The 20,935-nt window shown below is 38.9% G+C and overlaps 1 protein-coding gene across 2 annotated transcripts in view; it reads right to left on the minus strand.

The window, feature by feature from the left end:
- PARD3B (par-3 family cell polarity regulator beta) overlaps positions 1–20,935 on the minus strand; it is a 1,130,274-nt gene that overhangs the window by 574,061 nt on the left and 535,278 nt on the right. For both annotated transcript variants that reach the window (XM_065930754.1, XM_065930753.1), the window contains exon 4: positions 7,121–7,230. In XM_065930754.1, coding sequence (XP_065786826.1) covers positions 7,121–7,230 — 110 coding nt within the window. The remainder of the gene's footprint in view (positions 1–7,120; positions 7,231–20,935) is intronic.

The following is a 20,935-nucleotide window of genomic DNA, read 5'->3' on the forward strand; positions in this document are numbered from 1 at the left end:
GCATTACTTTACCAACAAAGGTTCGTCTGGTCAAGGTTATGGTTTTTCCAGGGGTCATGTATGGATGTGAGAGCTGGACTGAGAGGAAAGCTGAGCACCAAAAAATTGATGCTTTTGAACTATGGTGTTGGAGAAGACTCTTGAGAGTCCCTTGGACTGCAAGGAGATCCAACCAGTCCATCCTGAAGGAGATCAGTCCTGGGTGTTCATTGGAAGGACTGATGCTGAAGCTGAAACTCCAATACTTAGGCCACCTCATGCGAAGAGCTGACTCGTTGCAAAAGACTCTGATGCTGGGAGGGCTTGGGGGCAGGAGGAGAAGGGGACGACAGAGGATGAGATGGTTGGATGGCATCACCGACTTGATGGGCATGAGTTTGAGTAAACTCCGGGAGTTTGTGATGGACAGGGAGGCCTGGCGTGCTGCGATTCATGGGGTCACAAAGAGTCGGATATGACTGAGCAACTGAACTGAACTGAAGTTTCCTGAGGACAGGAACCATGCATTATGCTTTCTGGATGACACATGGCAGAGGTCATGGACATCTAAGGGATTAATCAATTTATGCTGACAGAAAAGCAAACCCATTCAATTTTCATTATGTGCAGATCAACATAAACAGCAAGAGATGGCATGTCATGGTTACCTCTTTAATTTCTGAGACTGAAGTCTGAATAGGGATACTTCTTTTAGATTTTCTGGACCAGTTCTGGATTAGACCCAAAAAGGATGATGGGGGAGCACCTCCTAAACAGGGGGCACAACCCCCAGAATCCTTCATTAGTCACGGCTTAGACATTCATGCAGCCTAAATGTTTCATCTACTCCTGCAAGGTTTGATGTAAAACTCTTTTGCAGAATAAATTGGGCTTCTAGATTTCCCCCACCTGAACACCAGTCTTACAAACATAACTGTTTCAGAAACTAAGCTGCCTAAACTGGCCAAACTAAGTAAACATTTGGCCCCGTGAAATATTGGATGGCAGCTTTATCTCTTAAAAACAAAGCCGTATGAAAACCAGCGTTGAAATGTGTCTCCAAGCTCTGGTCTTATCAGCGCACAGCGTGAACAGCTGGAGTTACGAACACCAGGACTATTATTAAATCACTGTGTCAGGAGAGGGAAAAAAAAGGAAAACCTTTTGTAGGCTTCAGTATCTCTAAATAATATGATTATATATTACACGCCATTTCTCCCTCCCTTTCGCTCTTCAGTATCCATCTCTCCTCCTTGGAAGACAATGGCTGGAGTTTTATAATTTACATCGGCATCTACAATAATTATTTTGTTCCCTTGTTTCTATGGCTACTTCATTACATATCTAATGGACAGAAAAATATGATTTGGACATTCAGAATTTTTGTTGTTTCTCTGTTGGGTGTCGACAATCAGTAACCCACAACCAAAAGTCCTCTGACAGGTCAGTGACAATTTGATGATTTTAATCCTAAAACCTAAGCTATTGAACTTTCTCTGTAATATTTTACTAATTCCTTTCATGGGTTTTAAAATGTTTAATCTAATAGCAACATCGGCTATAATAACTTCAATGTATGTGACATCCAAGGGAACATTTTCTAACCAACATATATACATACACACACACACACACACACACATATATATATATATATATATATATATATATATATATATATGCAACGCACAAAAGACAGTGCTTCTACCCACCGGAAACATTTTCTCTCACTGGAAGCTACCTGTCATTATCTTGGCCGATGAAATACCAAAACCTCTGAAGAACTGATATTGTATTTTCCCTTCTCAATCCTATTGAGAAAGCAGGACCACTGGAAACACTTCTCTTCAGGGTGTCTTCCCAAAGGAATTGGCTCCCCTTACCCTCAGACTTACTGTTACTATGAATTGTGTTGCTACTGACTTAGGAGTTATTTTTGATCTCTCAAAGAGGCAATTCAAAAACTCTCATTTATCTGTACATCTTGCATTTATATATTAGTATATTATGTGCTCGAGAGGAAAGGTAATAATATGATGAAATTACCTCAAAATGTGTACTAACACATTTTCGACTCTTTGTGACCCCATGGACTGTAGCCCACAAGGTTACACGGACAAGCTCTGTCCATGGGGATTCTGCAGACAAGAATACCGGAGTGTGTTGCCATGCCCACCTCCAGGGAATCTTCCCAACCCAGGGATCAAACCCAGGTCTCCCGCATTGCAGGTGGATTCCTTACAGACTGAGCCATAAAGGAAGCTCAACAATATGATGAAATAACCTCAATTATTTAATACACATTTGGAGGACAGCAGTAATTTCCACTTTACTTCTTTATCTTTCATCATACTCTGAGAATTAGTGGCTTCCCCACATTATTTCATCCTAAACCTCAAAACAAGCAGTGCTTGGTCTTTTGTATTCCTTGTAACATCTGATAATCAGGGTGATAAAGCACCTTCAGGACACACATGCTGCCGCTGCCGCTGCTGCTGCTAAGTCACTTCAGTCGTGTCCAACTCTGCGCGACCCCATAGACGGCAGCCCACCAGGCTCCCCCATCCCTGGGATTCTCCAGGCAAGAACACTGGAGTGGGTTGCCATTTCCTTCTCCAATGCAGGAAAGTGAAAAGCGAGGGTGAAGTAGTCGCTCAGTCATCTCCGACTCTTCATGACCCCATGGACTGCAGCCCACCAGGCTCCTCTGTCCATGGGATTTTCCAGGCAAGAGGACTGGAGTGGGGTGCCATTGCCTTCTCCACAGGACACACATACACACATAAACACACATGTGTGCACAGACGCACACACACACTATGCCATGCGTAAAACTTGACGGACTTAACAGACCCGCTGTGACCCATCCATGGACTTCCAATTTAACAACTTCAAAGACGACCATGCTATTTTTGGAAATAAAATGCATATATTTTAGATATAGCCTAAAAAACAGACCAGTATCTTCTTAATTTTTTTTGGTGAATCAAGACAAGTAATAGTTTTAGAACAAACAAAGAGAACAAGCACAGCATTATAGTTTTCAGGAATCCACTTTTTAATTTACTCACCCTGCAGGATCATTTTGCCCTAGGGTTAAACGTGAAACCATAAACAGTCATTAAAACACAAAACAACCATGGTAGTTAACCGGATATTAAGGGGAAAAAAATCACATCTGTTTTAGAATTCTCTTCCATCCACAAATTCAGGAACATCAATTTCAAGAACCTGGCTTTATGGCATGCCCTTAAGCCAAGAACACCAGGTTACAATCAAGGCAAGGAAGGTTACAGGCCCATAAGGAGGTTCTTACTACACTATCTTGCCCCCAGGATTTTCTTTCTTTGATTCACAAGCAGTCAGTCAAATTGAATTTTCTATTCCTTGAAAGATAAATAGTCATATAATAAGTGCACATTAATAAGCATGCTATTCTGACTACCTGGATAGGTTTATGAAAAGAGGAAGGAAGGGAACAAATTTATCTGGTGGTACTCTTAGAGACAAATACTGAGGTTTAGTGGCTTTGTAATATTCACAGAATTAGAAATTTGCTGAAGATCTGATTTTTCTACTTTAAACCCTTTTTAAAAACTTCAACTTGTTCGAGGCTGTACATCTTAAATAACCAATCTGTAATAATTTCACCAGCCAGAAAACAAGTGTGACTTTTCCAGCATTTCAAAAAACATATCTCTGGACATCAAAGAAAAATCTCCCTTCTAGAGCAAGTCTAATGAAGTACAACTAAAAATAACAATCATCAACTGTGGTTTTAGAGGCAATATTTCAACATAATCAAATGTGTCAAATATTCATTCTTACAGCTTCTTATGCTGTGGGTTTTAAGTAAGTCTCATTTCTTGGGAATGATTGAATATAACCCACTTGGGGCTCTGCCATCTGTGAATTACTTACATATGAACACTCTGTTTAAGAGTGGGAATTTTGTTGTAGTTGCTTTTCTTCTTGGATATTGAAATGAAATGCAATAGAATAGAGTTTTTTAAGCAATTATTTTTCATATCAGTGGCTACATGGGTACATTATCACATGCTCCCCGTTTTCATCATCCCTTATCAAACCACAGGAATCAACTATACTGCAGCTGAAGTGGTAGAGGAAGCATGGATAGAATTACAGTCTGAGAGATGGTTAATCTATAGTCTCCAATTCTGCACCGCCTGGGCTCAGGCCCGAGACACACAGAGCCCGCTGGGCAGTGTGCTCCCAGGTAGGAGTTGTGGTTGTTACGTTCCCATGGTTTCCCTGGAAGGCTGCTCCTCTGATCACTGAGCAAACACTGCAAGTGACTACAGGGCTATGTGTAGGGTGCCACATAATTTATCATCCATACATGGACACCTCTGAGAGTTAGCAGGGACACGATTAATAAATATGCCACATGAACTCAGACTGCCCCAGGCAAACCTAATCATACTGTTACCCCAGAGATGATGTGCAACTCAAAGAACTTTCTCTCAAGGGTCTCAAACCATTTCATTAGTGTTATATGCAATTTCACTTAGGTCTGAGCTGCTCTGTCCAACAGGAATACAGTGTGAACCACAGACATAATTTTTAATTTTTTAGTAGCTGTGTCTTTTTTAAAAGTACAAAGAAACAGGTGAAAACAGTTTAAATATACTTTATTCAACTGAATTTACCAAACCTAGTAACATTTTGATGTGGAGTCAATAAAAAATTATAAAGGTTTTTCATATTACTTTTTTCATATTTCAAACTTTGACATCCAGTGGGTATGTCACACTTGAAATGCATTTCTAGTGCTCAATATCCACATGTGGCCAGTGGTTATGACACTGGACAAGCAGGTGTAACTAGCACATGAGTTAGGATGTACAGAGATAAAGGGGGATAGCTGTTACACATGTGTGTGTGCACTTTCACACATACAAATGCATTTTCTTCTTGGTAAAAATAAACACCCCTAAATGTCCTCCTTTAGACACCTAGTGACTTTATTTTCTTGGGTTCCAAAATCACTGCAGATGGTGACTACAGCCTTGAAATTAAAAGACACCTGCTCCTTGGAAGAAACGCTATGACAAACCTAGACAGCATATTAAAAAGCAGAAACAATACTTTGCCAACAAAGGTCCGTCTAGTCAAGGCTATGGTATTTCCAGTGGTCATGTATAGATGTGAGAGTTGGACCTAAAGAAAACTGAGCGCTGAAGCATTGATGCTTCTGAATTGTGGTGTTGAAGAAGACTCTTGAGAGTCCCTTGGACAGCAAGGAAATCAAACCAGTCAATTGTAAAGGAAATCAGTCCTGAATAGTCCTCTCCAAACACCCCAGCTTGGAACATAGCGGTATCATATTTTGTTAAGGATATAGAATGTAGCAGAAAGACAGTAGCCCTCACTTTGTCTAGGGAAAGCTTTATTGTTGTATTTTCAGTTGATCTCAACACAGAGCCTGAGTGATAGAAACATGGACCTAATATTGGTAGGGTTTCTGCATGTAAATCATGGTAACAAAGATCACACTTCAGTTTGGGGGTATATTAACATCATAAAAATAAGCAGTAAATTATAGTTTTTCTCCTTTATGTAATTCTTCTCTCATTTTTATAGTTCTTCTCTTCCTCCAATCCAATATATTTAGGCTTAACATGGGCTCAATCAGTGGGCATTAAACACACATACAAATGCCACACCACATACTGGTTCTGTTTATACTCATCATTAGAGCAGAACACATACACCTGATTTTTATTAAAATGATGTTCTATTAAATATGTTTCCTTATAGGGATGGAAAGTGAGAAAACATTACATCTAAAATACTCCCAGGACACTTCCAGGCTTACAAAAAGAAACAGGCAAAATATTGCTGTAAACCTATTTAATTATCCCATGAGTTAGTATGGTGACCCCTACTTCATACACATTATTGTTGTTTAGCTGCTAAGTCATGTCTGACTCTGCAACCCCATGAACACCAGGCTTCTCTGTCCAAGAGACTCCCCAGGCAAGAATACTGGAGTGGGTTGCCATTTTCTTCTCCAGGGGATCTTCCCAACCCAGGGATCAAACCCATATCTCCTGCATTGGCAGGTAGATTCTTTCCCATTGAGCCACCAGGGAAGCTGTCCTACACATTAACAGTTTCTTACTAAGAATATTTTATTTCACCCTGGGAGAATCCATTTAGTTCATGCAGCATCTCTACATACCAAAAACATTGCCTTTTTTTCTGAAGGCATCATACACAGTGAGACTTAAAATGGAGAAGAGATTCACTTTCAGAAAAATTTTTAAATAGGGTGCCATTATTGAAGATCACTTATTGCAATGATACCAGCCATCATTGAAAACCTAACTCTTAGGCAATTTCAGAGAATGAACCACAATTACAACTCTTCAAAGTAGATTGGGATTTAGCAGAAAAATCCCACAGTTTCATATGGAAAGAGGACATGGTCTCTTAGTAAGCTATACTCCACTTCACTTCTCAGTTAGAAGTAAAGCAGTTATAAGCTTTATTAGGTGTAAGCATTCTGGTATCTAATTTCACTTTGCCTTCATTTGAATGTTGAGATGTAGAAACTCAGTTACTGGTACCACATGTCTATGTTACCAGTATTGTGAAACCATTCACCATTATATGACTTCACACAGCACTGCATGAACATACCACAAACAGATAAACTATCTCTTCGAGCATCATGAAGCAAGAGGATGAGGGATCCAACTGTATAGTGTATAGTTAAAAACACAGGTCCTGCAGCCGATCACCTGGGTTAAAGTCTTGACTTGGCCACTTACTAGCTGTGACCTTTGATAAATCATTAGACCTCCTTCTGCTTCAGTTACACCATCAGTAAAATGGAGACAAAAGCAAGTTGGTACTTTGAGGTGGAAGTGTAGATGACCATGTAAAGCCCTTTAAACAGTCCTAGGCACACAGTTGGTGCTCTATAAGTAATAGCTCTCACTATAACTGATACTAGCAATAGCTCATATTAGTTATTATTAATCTTATAAGTAATATTACATACCCTATCAAAAGATCTCTAATTATCCACTTACTTAAGGCTGTAATGTCCCAGTTAGTGTATGTGTAAGGTGCTTTGATCTTTTACTAGCAATGCAAACAACAGGATACCTACTGGAATCACAGGTTTCAGACCCTGAACACCGGGGAGTGAAGCGCTTGACTGGGCATCAGCGGGTGGGCTTGGCGCTGGGTCACTGCTTCTCCTCACCAGTAGTGGAGTGCCTAGAGGACAAAATAAGAGGTGAGAGGTCAAGAGACCCCTGGGGGCAGGGGGAGCAGAGAGTATGGTACAATGCAATTTAATTTAAAAGGCTTATAACAGGCTGTAACGTAAAAGCATTCTATTCTAAGGATGCCTGTAAATTAATCCATTTAATGATCTTTTTGTCATCTATTTCTGGGATGACACATGGAAACAAAATCTTTCAACTCTTAGCTTTCCCTACTCACATTTCAAAATAAGTTGTTGTACTCAACAGAAAATGGTTAGGCAGTGAGAAAGTAGACAATGTGCAATCGAAAACTGGTCTAGAAAATATATTTGAGTCTTAAAAAGAATGATTATCCAGCAGACAAGTGAAGAGTTTCACAGAGTCAGTGCAATTTGCTATTCAGGAGAGCTGGAAGTATAGTTATTACTGCCATTTGGTGCTTCCCAACTCTTCTGAATGATGATATATACTGAAATAAATTACTTGCTGGGATTATAGCATTAATGTCTATTTAAGTTCACAAAGAGATGGGCTTCATTCTCTTTCTTTTCTCCTAAAGTAGATAAAACTGATAAGGAAAATAAGTTAGCTCTTCTAAAAATATATCCTGATTTCTTTTAAATTTAATGAAAGCTTCCACTATTAAATATTTGAGTCAGTTATTAAATTCTGAAAACAAATCATACTATTAGAAAGTTCAAATGAAATTCAACCTTAACAGAGTGAGTGGCCTAACTACTCTGCCTGCAATTAGGCTAAAAATAATTTGTTTCATACACAACTGACCACTATATAGGAAGCTCTCCAAAAATCTGTGACTTAAAAATTACTCTTATAAAAATTAACTTTATATTTGTGTGCTTCTAGGGAAAAAACAGTAGAAATGCAATTCTCTGTTTATCAATATTGTGAAAGTAATTCGAGCTATAACAGTTTAAAATAACATTTTTCATACCTCATTCTACACGGTACAGTTATAAAAAGTGAATCCATTTTGAAGTTATTTCCAAATCTGATTTTTCTATGTGCTATAACATCCTTATTCTGTGTACAAAATATAGAATTTCTAACACTTTTCACCCTTATTCAGTTAGAAGTTGCTTTTTTAAAAAAAAAACACAAAAACTTATTTTACAATAAGAAATTAATATGCTACTGAGGATGAAACACTATGCCAAAAGGTATAATAAAGTCCAAGTTCATGTTCCATTATTTATTTTTTATTAATATGTACTTTACTACATTATTCTCTACCTCCACCTTAAACATTTTTTCAAGTATAGTTGATTTACAACATTGTGTTAGTTTCAGGTGCATAGCAGAGTGATTCAGCATTTTTGCAGATTCTATTCCATTACAGATTATTGTAAATTAATGGGTATAATTCCCCGTTCTATGCAGTATATCCTTGTTGCTTACCTACTTAATACATAGTTCTGTGTAAATCGGTTACTCATGTGCCCCTGATTGGTGGCTCCCCTCTTCCCTTTCCCCTTTGGTAACTCTAAGCTTGCTTTCTGTGTCTGGGAGTCTCTTTCTGCTTTGCATGTACAATCAACTGCATAAAACGTTTCTTAAGCAAGTGACACACCAACAGTTCTATGGTTGGCAATTATTCTCTGAAATAAACAAACAAAAAAAGAAAACCCCAAAAAAAAAAAAAAAAAAAACAACACAAGAAAATAAAAGAGAAAAAGAGAAAGCACCATAAAAGTTAGACAATAGAGTCCCAGCTTCACACCAGGATGTTTTCTGTCAGCTGATCTGAACTAAGCCTCTCAGGTTATGCCCCTGAATTACCATTAACACCAAGTGAACAAGTTAGTCTAAATGTAATATCCTTAGAAGTAACCTATTATCTTTAAAATTAAGAAGAGAACGGGACTAATTTCATGAAACTCTGGCTTGTTTCTAAGCTTTTAACTCAAACGAGTACATCAATGATCTCAAATTAGAAAACAAACAAAAATAAAAAAACGTGTCAAACTAGTACATGATGGGTTTCCCAGGTGGCACTCTTGGTAAAGAACCCACCAAGAGAAGAGACGTGAGTCTCGGGTTCGATCCCTAGATAGGGAAGATCCCCTGGAGGAGGGCATCACAACCCATTTCAGTATTCTTTCCTGCAGAATCCCATGGACAGAGGAGCTTGGCAGGGCTACAGTCCATGGGTTGCCAACAGTGGGACACGACTGAAACAACTTAGCATGCATGCATGCACGGTACATGTCACCAAGGTCACAAAATAAGTTGATTTAGAGGCACAGAGATGAGTATTTCAGTGACTGACAATTTCACTTACACAGATTTTCAGCTAAGTCCCATACCCATGTGTGTGTGTATATATATACACACACATATGTATATACATATGTACCTATATATATACACAGAATGTGTATTTATGCTGGTGGAAGGAAGAGAGTGAGAAGAAGGGCGAAAGAAAGACATTCTTCTTGGGTAATAAATATATTTTCCTTAAGCTACACCATATAGTTTTCCTTCAACTTAAAAAACATGACTGATCCCTTTTGTTGTTGTTTTAGTCTCACAGCCTTAATATCTGCTGTTTTAACAACAAAAAAATAAATTACTAAAACATATTTTATAATAACATGTATTTGGATTGCTATGATCAATCAATATGCCACGGTACTGTAGCATGGCTTGCAGAAGATGACAGTTCAGTTTTGTGCCTGTGGACCAACTATTTGGAAAGTTAACAAACAAACTTTAAAACAACTAGGTCTTTCTTAAATTCACTGTCAACTTTTCAGGAGTAAGTTTTGTTCTCCACTTTTCAGAATCCCACAACTAAACGCCTCCTGTTAAGTCACCTAATTTTTTCTTTGCTGTCTCCAATGAATATTTTTAAATAGGAAAGTGACAGAGTTTTAAACAATCTTTCACTTGGCAATTTAAAATTTAATTTTTTAAATTCTCAACCCCATTCAAAGGTGACTGGAAGAGAGAGTTACAGTTCAAAAACAAGGGAAGACACATTCCAGGGTATAAGGGTAAGCAAGTAATCAGAAGCGCTGAAGATGATTTGAGCAAATCCGTGGATGCAATATGGAGCTTTGCTGGTGGCTCAGATGGTAAAGAATCTGCCTGCAATGCAGGAGACCTGGGTTCAATCCCTGGGTTGGGAAGATCCCCTCAAAAAAGGGAATGGTTACCCACTCCAGTATTCTTGCCTGGAGAATTCCATGGATAGAGGCGACTGGCAGGCTACATACAGTCCATGGGGTCGCAAAGAGTTAGGCATGACTAAGCAACTAACACACTTTTTGAATGTATATAATAGGGTCGAAGGCAGACCTTGTAAGCCAAGTTGAAACAAGAGAGAGAGACAACTATATTCAGTTTTATGTAAACTCTTGTGGGTGGGAGGGGGGGGCATTTAAAATATAACATCTGCTTGAAGGAGTTTAGTAAAGATTAGACTCTTAAAAACTACAGTGTAAGGACAGTGGAGAGGACCTGGACTTTGGAATCAAATAGACTGAACTTCACCTCTCCTGGCTCTGTGACAATGGACCACTCTGTGACCCAAGTTCATCATTTAACACCTGGTGATACCATTGCATCACAGAGCTGATGGAAAGCTGAAGTAAAATAAGGCATGTATGAGACACACCACTGTCTGACAAATAATTTTTATACAGGAATCAACCTCCTCCTCACATATCCACACATGAGAAAAAGGAGGGTATAGCACTTGCTCTTGTGAGAAATGTTACCTTATCTGCTTGAAAAGCTCAACTCCCAGGAGTCAAGTGAATTTTCTTGGAATACTATGTAAATGAAAATAGTAAAACACAATTCTGTGCAAAAACAGGCATAGCCTTACGAAAGAAATTTAAGCTTTTAAGAAAAAAAAAAGTTGAGGTGGAAAGGAATTTCAAAAGTGGAAAAGAAGTACCCCTCATTGGTGATTTTCAACCAATCGAGATGAGACTCATTAAATTTTAGATGCAAAAGCCCTTAATTCAGCTCAAGGAACAACATCATGCCTTGATATCATAGTTTAAAAACCACTGGCTGAAGAGCCAAATAAAATAAGAAATACTAAGTGCTTTAAAGCATAAAGTGCTTGTACAACTGCTTTGTTTCTCTATTCAGTTAAATATTGGAGGACCCACTACGCATCAACCTTTAAAAGAGGTGGGTAATCATTAAGATGAATAATCATGGTGCTCACTCTAAGCATATCTTTTAAAGATGGGGATGTGTGGACAAAAAAAACACTTCTGTACACAGAAAGGTGGGTCTCAGTAAAGTGGTATGTATGCCTTATTAGAGAAACAATGAACACAGTGTAGACTGGGTCAAGTCCCATGCTAACTGGCCAGATGCACAGAAGCTTAATGGAAGCCAAAGAGACAGCCACAGAGAAGTGGCATCCCTCATAAGAGTAGAATTCCTGATCTCATTGTAGCTTCTGGTAATTCTGTCCTTACAGGACAGAATATTGCCACACCAGGGAAGCTCAATACTTTTTGGATCACTGTCCTTCTGTATTCAGGGCTTATGTGGCACTCAGGAAAAAATTTACACACTCATTCACAGTTCTTCCCCTTAAGAAGATGGCTAGATTCATCAGGTTCTCCCAGGTTTAGAGTGAACTAGCACTGGAGTCGGTTCCTAGGTGTATATGAAGAGAGTGCATCTTCCAGTTTTTTTTTTTTTTTTTTTTTCATTTTCCAGTTCTTAAGCAATTACCACTTTGAAGATGATAAATGCAAAATTCAAAAAATTAGAATTGATTGTCTAATGCCCCCTATAAATACAATAATCCCTTTGAACTATGGTGCTGGAGAAGACTCTTGAGAGTCCCTTGGATAGCAAGGAGATCAAACCAATTAATCCTAAAGGAAATCAACCCTGAATATTCATTGGAAGGACTGATGCAGAAGGTGAAGTTCTAATACTTTGGCCACCTGATGGGAAGAGTCGACTCATTGGAAAAGATCCTGATGCTGAGAAAGACTGAAGACAGGAGGAGAAGGGGACGACAGAGGATGAGATGGTTGGATGGCATCACTGACTCAACAGACAAGAGTTTGAGCAAACTCAGGGAGATGGTAAAGGACAGCAGAACCTGGTGTGCTGCAGACCATGGGGTCCCAAGAAGTCAGACATGACTGAGCGACTGAACAACAACCCTTATAAATATAATTACAGGAAGCCAGAGGAGGGTCATCTAATCTTGTTTGGATAAAGGAATTTTGAAAGAGGCAGCAGCTAGTTAAAAGGCTCAGGTTGGTACATCAAGGAATCATACAAGATACAAAGGCCAACCCAGACTGAAGGTGTTATCTATATAAACACAAGTTGCTGTCTCCTCAGTATAAATGATATGCACACACACCCTTGGGGGGATTTTTTTCCCCCTGTTTAGATGATTTGCTTGGAAAGAAATCAGCTTAAATGCCAGATGATGTGTTACATATGAAATTCTGCTTAGAGAGTTTTGAAAGATGTCTCAGAAGGATAGGCAGTTACAGAGACTGAAACCAAGATCCAGGAGAATCGTCTGTATGATGATGCAGTGAGCAAAGGAAACAAATAATGGCTTTAAATGTGATCCCCATGTCAAATATCATGAAGGCACAAGCTCAAAATTGTATGGTGAGTAGGAGACGGGATTTATTTAAGAATGGTTAATGATTCTCCTGAGCAAAATCAGAAGGACAGCTTGTCATCAATACTGGTGTTACTTTATTCCAGGGCCATTGACACCTGGAAAGCTCTGGAGGTCCCAGTTAAGGTGCCAAGAAGGCTTTCTGTAAGAACTGGGAGGCCCCAAGCATGGAGGCTGGGAGGGTAATGTGAAGAAGGTAAAGAGGGACTCAGTGGCCACAGGCATAAATAGAGTGAGCAACTAGAAGACACATGAGAACTTAGCAACGACTCCACATACAAAGCAAAGGAGAAGGAGTGTCCAAAAGAAACTGAAAACTATGCTTATATTTCTTCCTTGAGGAAGGACAAGCAAAAGGGAACTTTTAGCAACTGCTGTGATTTGTTCCAGAAAAAAATTCACCACCAAGAATCTTGGCTTTAGCCCACCAAAGGTTTGAATGATCTACTTTTAATTTAAGATGTCTTGACATGCATGAGAAATGAAAGATGAGATTTTTCAGTTGGGCGAGGTGTATAAGAAGTTCATACTGGAAATCGTACTGGCTTCCAGAATGACAGAGACAAACACGAGGTAAAGTGAGGAAAAGAGGAAGGTAAACACATGCCAACCAACAGCACTGCAGGCAAACCAATGAGAAAACCAGGGTTTTATGCTCACAGAATCTTCAGAGTATCTTCACACTATGTCTAGAAAAACGTATGGTTAACAAAGCCACAGAGGTGAGCATAGGGGAAAGGTGCGGTGGTAGGAAGGAGAAAGGAACTGAAATTAACATGGTAAACTGGTTCTGTAGAAATAGGGGTAAAGGCTGCTTTTGCAGAGGTTCAGTTCCCCTTTGCTTTAAGATATTACTTCTGTGCTACTGAATTATCAGGTCACAGAAACACCTCATTTGAAGAAAGAGAACATATTCTCTTTCCAATGCTACTGACACTTAGGATGACAAGATAAATATAAACAGGGAAAATGTTATCCAAATACACCTAAATTGGTGTGCGTGTGTGTTAGTTGCTCGGTCATGTCTGACTCTTTGTGATTCCATGGACTGTAGCCCACCAGGCTCCTCTGTCCCTGGAATTCTCCAGGCAAGAATGCTGGAGTGGGTAGCAATTCCCTTCTCCAGGGGATCTTCCTAACAAAAGGATCTAACCCAGGTCTCCTGCATTGCAGGCAGATTATTTACCATGTGACTACCAGGAAGCTCTAAATTGGTAAATATTAATATCTCACTTTGATGATGAAAATGCACTGCAAATGGTTAACACTTTTAAGTTTTTAAGGAGTAAAAGGAGATAAATAGGGAAAAAAAGTTTCTGCCAGGTAAGCAATATTAATAGTATGTTAATAATATTAACAGGATGCATAAACTGCATCATGGTTGCCTAGATGCTAATTATCTTGTACTATGACACTTGTTGAATGCATTTGACATTACAATATAGAAATGTCCTTCAAACATACAGTGACAAGAGAGCAGGTGTGAAGAAATCAGTGCTTCAGGTGGTCCTGGCACTAGGAGCCCTCCAGGAGGGTTGCATCTCAGAGTCCAAGTTTTCCTGGTTAACTCAGGAAGTATGTTGGATAAGCTATACCCAAGGCCCATTCCAGATCTGAAAAGAGAAAGTTCTGTGATTTATATAGCCAATAAGGAAATCGAAGTCCAGAGAAATTAAGTTCCTAAGTCTTTTGGACTTGATTTCTGCTCCAGTTTTATTCACTTGACACTTTTCCATTGCAGGGTCACACCTCCACGTGGGTGAGTGCGTGGAAGTAAGAAGCGCGGTGTCTCTTCAGTGCAGTAGCAATTCTTTTCATCAAAAAAGGTCAGCAGACAGGAACATGCGGTTAGGAAAATACAGAAAAAAGGAAAGGGTGCTGGGAACTGAGTGACTAAAAGGCAAACAGCAGCCCATATCACACAGCAAGATGCTGACACCATGAGTCAAGGCCCACCAGCACATGTCAGAGAGGGCGTGGTCTCTCTATAAATGATTTAAACATTCTTTTCCTATTAACCATACAAATACCTCAAAAAAAAAGAAAAGACGATTAGTGGGAAGTCCTTGTTGGTTCAGTGGTTAGGACTTCATGCTTCGATGATAGAGGGCATGGGTTCAATCCTTGGTAAGGGAACTAAGAGCCCCACAAGCCATTTGGTACAAACAAAAAATAAAATTAGATTTAAAAAATAGTGAAAGTGGCACAGTATTTGTTTTGGGAGGCAACTAGATTGTGTATGTGTGTTTATGGGCATGAGATAGGGTTTTTCAACTGATGCCTAACAAACTCCCCTGAACTGAAACCTGGAGACCCATTAAAAAAAAAAAAGTACACACATTCATAGCGCTATCAAACTGATCACATGGACCACAGCCTTGTCTAACTCAATAAAATTATGAGCCATGCTGTGTAGGGCAACCGAGGACGGATGGGTCATGGTGGAGAGTTCTGACAAAATGTGGTCCACTGGAGAAGGGAATGGCAAATCACTTCAGTATTCTTGCCTCGAGAACCTCATGAACAGTATGAAATGGCAAAAAGACAGGACATTGAAAGATGAACTCCCCAGGCCAGTAAGTGTCCAATATGCTACTGGAGAAGAGTGGACAAATACTCCAGAAAGAATGAAGAGACAGAGTCAAAGAAAAAACAATGCCCATTTGTTAATGTGATTGGTAATGGGAGTAAATTCCAATGCTGAAACAAACAATATTGCATGGAACTTGGAATGTTAGGCCTATGAATGAGGGAAACTGGAAGTGGTCAAACAGGAGTTGGCCAGAGTGAACATGGACATTTTGGGAATCAGTGAACTAAAATGGACTGGAATGGGCAAATTTAACTCAGATGACCATTATATTTACTACCGTAGGCAAGAATCCATTAGAAGAAACGGATTAGCCCTCATAGTTAACAAAAAGAGTCCGAAATGCAGTTCTTGGGTGCAATCTCAAAAACGACAGAATGATCTCTGTTTGTTTCCAAGGCAAACCAACCAATATCACAATAATCCAAGTCTATGCCCCAACCAGTAATGCTGAAGAAGCTGAAGTTGAGCAGTTCTATGAAAACCTACAAGATCCACTAGAACTGACATCCAAAAAAATGTCCTTTTCATTATAGGGGACTAGAATACAAAGTAGGAAGTCAAGAGATACCTGGAGTAACAGGCAAATTTGGCCTTGCAGTACAAAATGAAGCAGGGCAAAGGGTAACAGAATTTTGCCAAGAGATCTCACTGGTCATAGCAAACACCCTCTTCCAACAATACAAGAGAAGACTCTACACATGGACATCACCAGATGGGCAATACAAAAAATCAGTTGATTATATTCTTAGCAGCCAAAGATGGAGAAGCTCTATACAGTCAGCAAAAGCAAGACCAGGAGCTGACTGTGGCTCAGATCTTGAACTCCTTATTGCCAAATTCAGACTTAAATTGAAGAAAGTAGGGAAAACCACTAGACCATTCAGGTATGACCTAAATCAAACCCATTACAATTATACAGTAGAAGTGACAAATAAATTCAAGGCATTAGAATCTGATAGAGTCCCTGAAGAACTATGGAAGAAGGTTTGTGACATTGTACAGGAGGCAGAGATCAAGGCCATCCCAAAGAAAAAGAAATGCAAGAAGGCAAAATAGCTTTCTGAGGAGGCCTTACAAATAGCTGAGAAAAGAAGAGACGGTAAAGGCAAAGGAGAACAGGAAAGATATACCCATCTGAATGCAGAGTTCCAAAGAATAGCAAGGAAAGATAAGAAATCCTTCCTCAGGAATCAACGCAAAGAAATAGAGGAAAACAATAGAATGGGAAACACGAAGATCTCTTCAAGAAAATCAGAGATACCAAGGGAACATTTCATGCAAAGATGGGCACAGTAAAGGACAGAAATGGTATGGACCTAACAGAAGCAGAAGATATTAAGAGGTGGCAAGAATACACAGAAGAAGTGTACAAAAAAGATCTTCATGACCCAGATAATCACGATGGTGTGATCACTCACCTAGAGCCAGACATCCTGGAATGCGAAGTCAAGTGGGCCTTAGGAAGCATCACTACGAACAAAGCTAGTGGAGGTGATGGAATTCCAGTTGAGCTGTTTCAAATCCTAAAAGATGATGCTGTGAAAGTGCTGCACTCAATATGCCAGCAAATTTATAAAACTCAGCAGTGGCCACAGGACTGGAAATGTCGGTTTTCAGTCCAATCCCAAATAAAGGCAATGTCAAAGAATGCTCAAGCTACTGCACAACTGCACTCATCTCACATGCTAGCAAAGTAATGCTCAAACTTCTCCAAGCTAGACTTTAACAATACATGAACCGTGAACTTCCAGATGTTCAAACTGGATTTAGAAAAGGGAGAGGATCCAGAGATCAAATTGCCAACATCTGCTGGATCACAGAAAAAGCAAAAGAGTTTCAGAAAAACATCTATTTCTGCTTTATTGACTATGCCAAAGCCTTTGACTATGTGGATCACAACAAACTGTGGAAAATTCTTGAGGAAATGGAAGTACCAGACCCCCTTACCTGCCTCCTGAGAAATCTGTATGGAGGTCAAGAAGCAACAGTAAGAACTGGACATGAAACAACAGACTGATTCTAAATTGGGAAAGGAATATGCCAAGAATGTATACTGTCACTTTGCTTATTTAACTTATATGCAGAGTACATCATGAGAAATGCTGGGCTGGAGGAAGCACAAGATGGAATCAAGATTGCTGGGAGAAATATCAATAACCTTAGATATGCAGATGACACCACCCTTATGGCCAAAAGTGAAGAAGAACTAAAGAGCCTCTTGATGAAAGTGAAAGAGGAGAGTGAAAAAGCTGGCTTAAAACTCAGCATTTAGAAATCTAAGATCATGGCATCTGGACCCATCACTTCATGGCAAATAGATAGGGAAATGGAAATAGGGAGAGACTATTTTGGGAGGCTCCAAAATCACTGCAGATGGTGACTGCAGCCATGAAATTAGAAGATGCTTGCTCCTTGGAAGAAAAGCTATGACAAATCTAGACCGCATATTAAATGTAGAGACATTACTTTGCCATCAAAGGTCCATCTAGTCAAAGCCATGGCTTTTCCTGTAGTCATGTAAAGATCTGAGAGTTGGACTATAAAGAAAAATGAGTGCCAAAGAATTGATGCTTTTGAACTCTGGTATTGGAGAAGACTCTTGAGAGTCCCTTGAACTGCAAGGAGATCCAACCAATCAACCCTAAAGGAAATCAGTCCTGAATATTCATTGGAAGGACTATTGGAAGCTGAAACTCCAATACTTTAGCCACCTGATGTGAAGAACTGAATCACTGAAAGAGACCTTGATGCTGGGAAAGATTGAAGGCGGGAGGAAAAGGGAACGGCAGAGGATGAGATGACTGGATGGCATCACCGACTGGATGGACATAAGTTTGAGCAAACTCCAGGAGTTGGTGAAGAACAGGGAAGACTGGCATGCCACAGTCTATGGGGTTGCCAAGAGTTGGACACAACTGAACAAGTGAATTGAACTGAATGTCTGTATAGCAGTGAAATTTACAGCAAAGCCCCGAAAAGAGATCACTTTCACTATAGCAGTGCCGGAGTAGGTCTCGTGCCCAGCCTGTGATGAATGCAGCAGCTGTGACATGCTTTCAGATATCGTGATAGAAAAACCACATGAGAGATACCAAGTCACGTTTTAGTAGAATTTCAGTTTTCCAAATACTTTAGTCTTAAACATCACTCCATTAACAAAGTGACTCCCAGTATTGCCATAAAAGAAAAAAGAAGTTCAAGTTGATGAACAGCACTATTTTTCTTTCCTTTTGGATTGCGAAACCTGAAATCTGTTCAACACACGATGCGACAAATGCAAGCAATTCACAGAACTGTCTAGTGACACAATAGTTATGAATGAGCAGACACACGATAAGATATTTTTAGTATTTAGAAAGCTTAAATGAGAGTAACATTGCTATAAAAACAAGGGAAGGTTTTTGTAACTGACTTTTATTGGGAATTATACTTTTCTCTGAGGATGCTTATACCTCTATCTTGAAGTATATAGTTGTTGTATTCCTGAGGGTATATGCTTTTTCTCATATTGAAGTTTTCACATTTTATCCAGCTGATATACACGAAACTATAGTTTTTCATATTGTTAACCACAAGGCAATATCAATTTTCTCATCTTATTTAAAGTCAATTAATGCCATGTCTTAGACATGCACTAGGTCTCTCACTCCATGTATAAAATTGTATGTAATTCACTAATCAGATAATTCCATTTTCATTGATAACTTGACAAATAGGAAGTCCTCTTTTATGGAATATATTTGAAAATGTAGCATAGAATTAAAATTCCTATGCTAGTAAGACACAGACCTGCAGCCATTTTACAGATTACAAAAATATATGTATGAAGTTTCATGTTTATACATGATAAACATTATTCAGACCAAAAAAATTTTGATTACCATGCTACGGCAAGCACTGTATTGTCTGTTCATTCAACATATAAAAAATAATATCACGTATGAAGAGATTGGCAAAGATTATGCAATCAAATTTGAAGGAAAAAGTGTAATAGGTATTTGAGGTATTGATTAATGTGCAGCCAATTAAATATCATTAATAAAATATTTTTCATATTATCTTGCATCTTTAATATATTAGTTTTACTAATTTTTTAAGATTGTTGTGATATTTTTCCTTCATTTTAAATAAGCAGTCCTTTGTATTTTTGTACATAAAATGTATGTTTCTTTTCTTAAACGCAACCTTCCCAAGTTTTACACATTGAGAGTCCCACAAAATGTGGTTATGCTTCTGTGCCTCTTTAGGGTATGTCACACACTGCTTTGTCTTATGTATAAAGTTGCATTTTATTTCCCATCTCTTCTTAATTTATTCATTTGACATGTCTTTACTGATGCCTAAGATATACTGAGCAGTCTTCCAGGCATTCTGGATGCATTAGCACAGGACACACAGGTTCTCAACCTTGCAGTCCATGCAAACAGTTAGAGGGAGACAGACAATAAACACACGCATGTGTAACTGTGGGCGTTTAAGGGAGGGCTAAAGCAAGTTCTGAAACAGGAATATGAGAAAAGAGAAAGCGACGGGGAGGAGAGGAAGGTAGGGTGATATTACATGGTAAGCTCTCAGAGAGCAAGCAACTCACCTTAGACGGCCATTTAGCAGACTGGGTACTTACCAGATGCCTGACGCATTGAACCAAACAAAGCGAGAGGAACAAAGATAAACTCCTACATTCAGAAATCTTTGGGATTCTGAAATGTTTCAGACAAGGGGACTTTTTGGTTCGTGAAAGGGGTCTGTGCCCCCCAGTAAGTAAATAAATTACTGTTGTCAGGTTTGTTTCCTTTCACCTAACACATTTTTGTCCTCAGCATTCAACATTTACTTTAAAACAAACACTATTCACACTAATGTAGCATGTTATCACCAGTGTAATTTAGTGATAAATGAGCATAAAAGTGACATCAACATCAATGCTAAATAATTTCAGTAGAGGCTCTGAAATATTAACTACATCTTTGTCAGTTACTGCAGTTTATAAAGGGATCTATGCGCGGTCAGTTGATCTTTCAGTTTTCTACAGTTTACAATCTTACATCCTTGATATTTATGAAGTTAAGCTATCTTCATAAGATTTATGGCAACCTATATGAGAAGTAGAAGGAAAATAGTTGAGTTTACTTGAAAAGGTTCTTTAGGAGAGTTGACTTCTAAGCAGAATTTTGAAATGCATAGTATGTGTGAATTGATAAACTGGTATAAAATGATGACTCATATATACAGTAGGCAGAGAGGCATATGACTTTAGAGTCTAGAGATGGGCCTCCTTGCATGGATACTAGTAAGATTTGCTCAGCCTGAAAACAGGCATGAATCAAACAACTAGAGAAGAAAGTGACTGAGTGATCTGGTTAGAAGATTATTCCTGTAGGAAGGTCTTAAACTGGGATAGTTTTAATTTGATCTAATTTGAAAAAGACTAAGGCTTCCAAAGAGAGCCAATCTATAGCAGTTTGTTCAAGTACT

Source organism: Muntiacus reevesi, chromosome 3, assembly GCF_963930625.1.
Source record: "Muntiacus reevesi chromosome 3, mMunRee1.1, whole genome shotgun sequence".
NCBI lineage: Eukaryota > Metazoa > Chordata > Mammalia > Artiodactyla > Cervidae > Muntiacus > Muntiacus reevesi.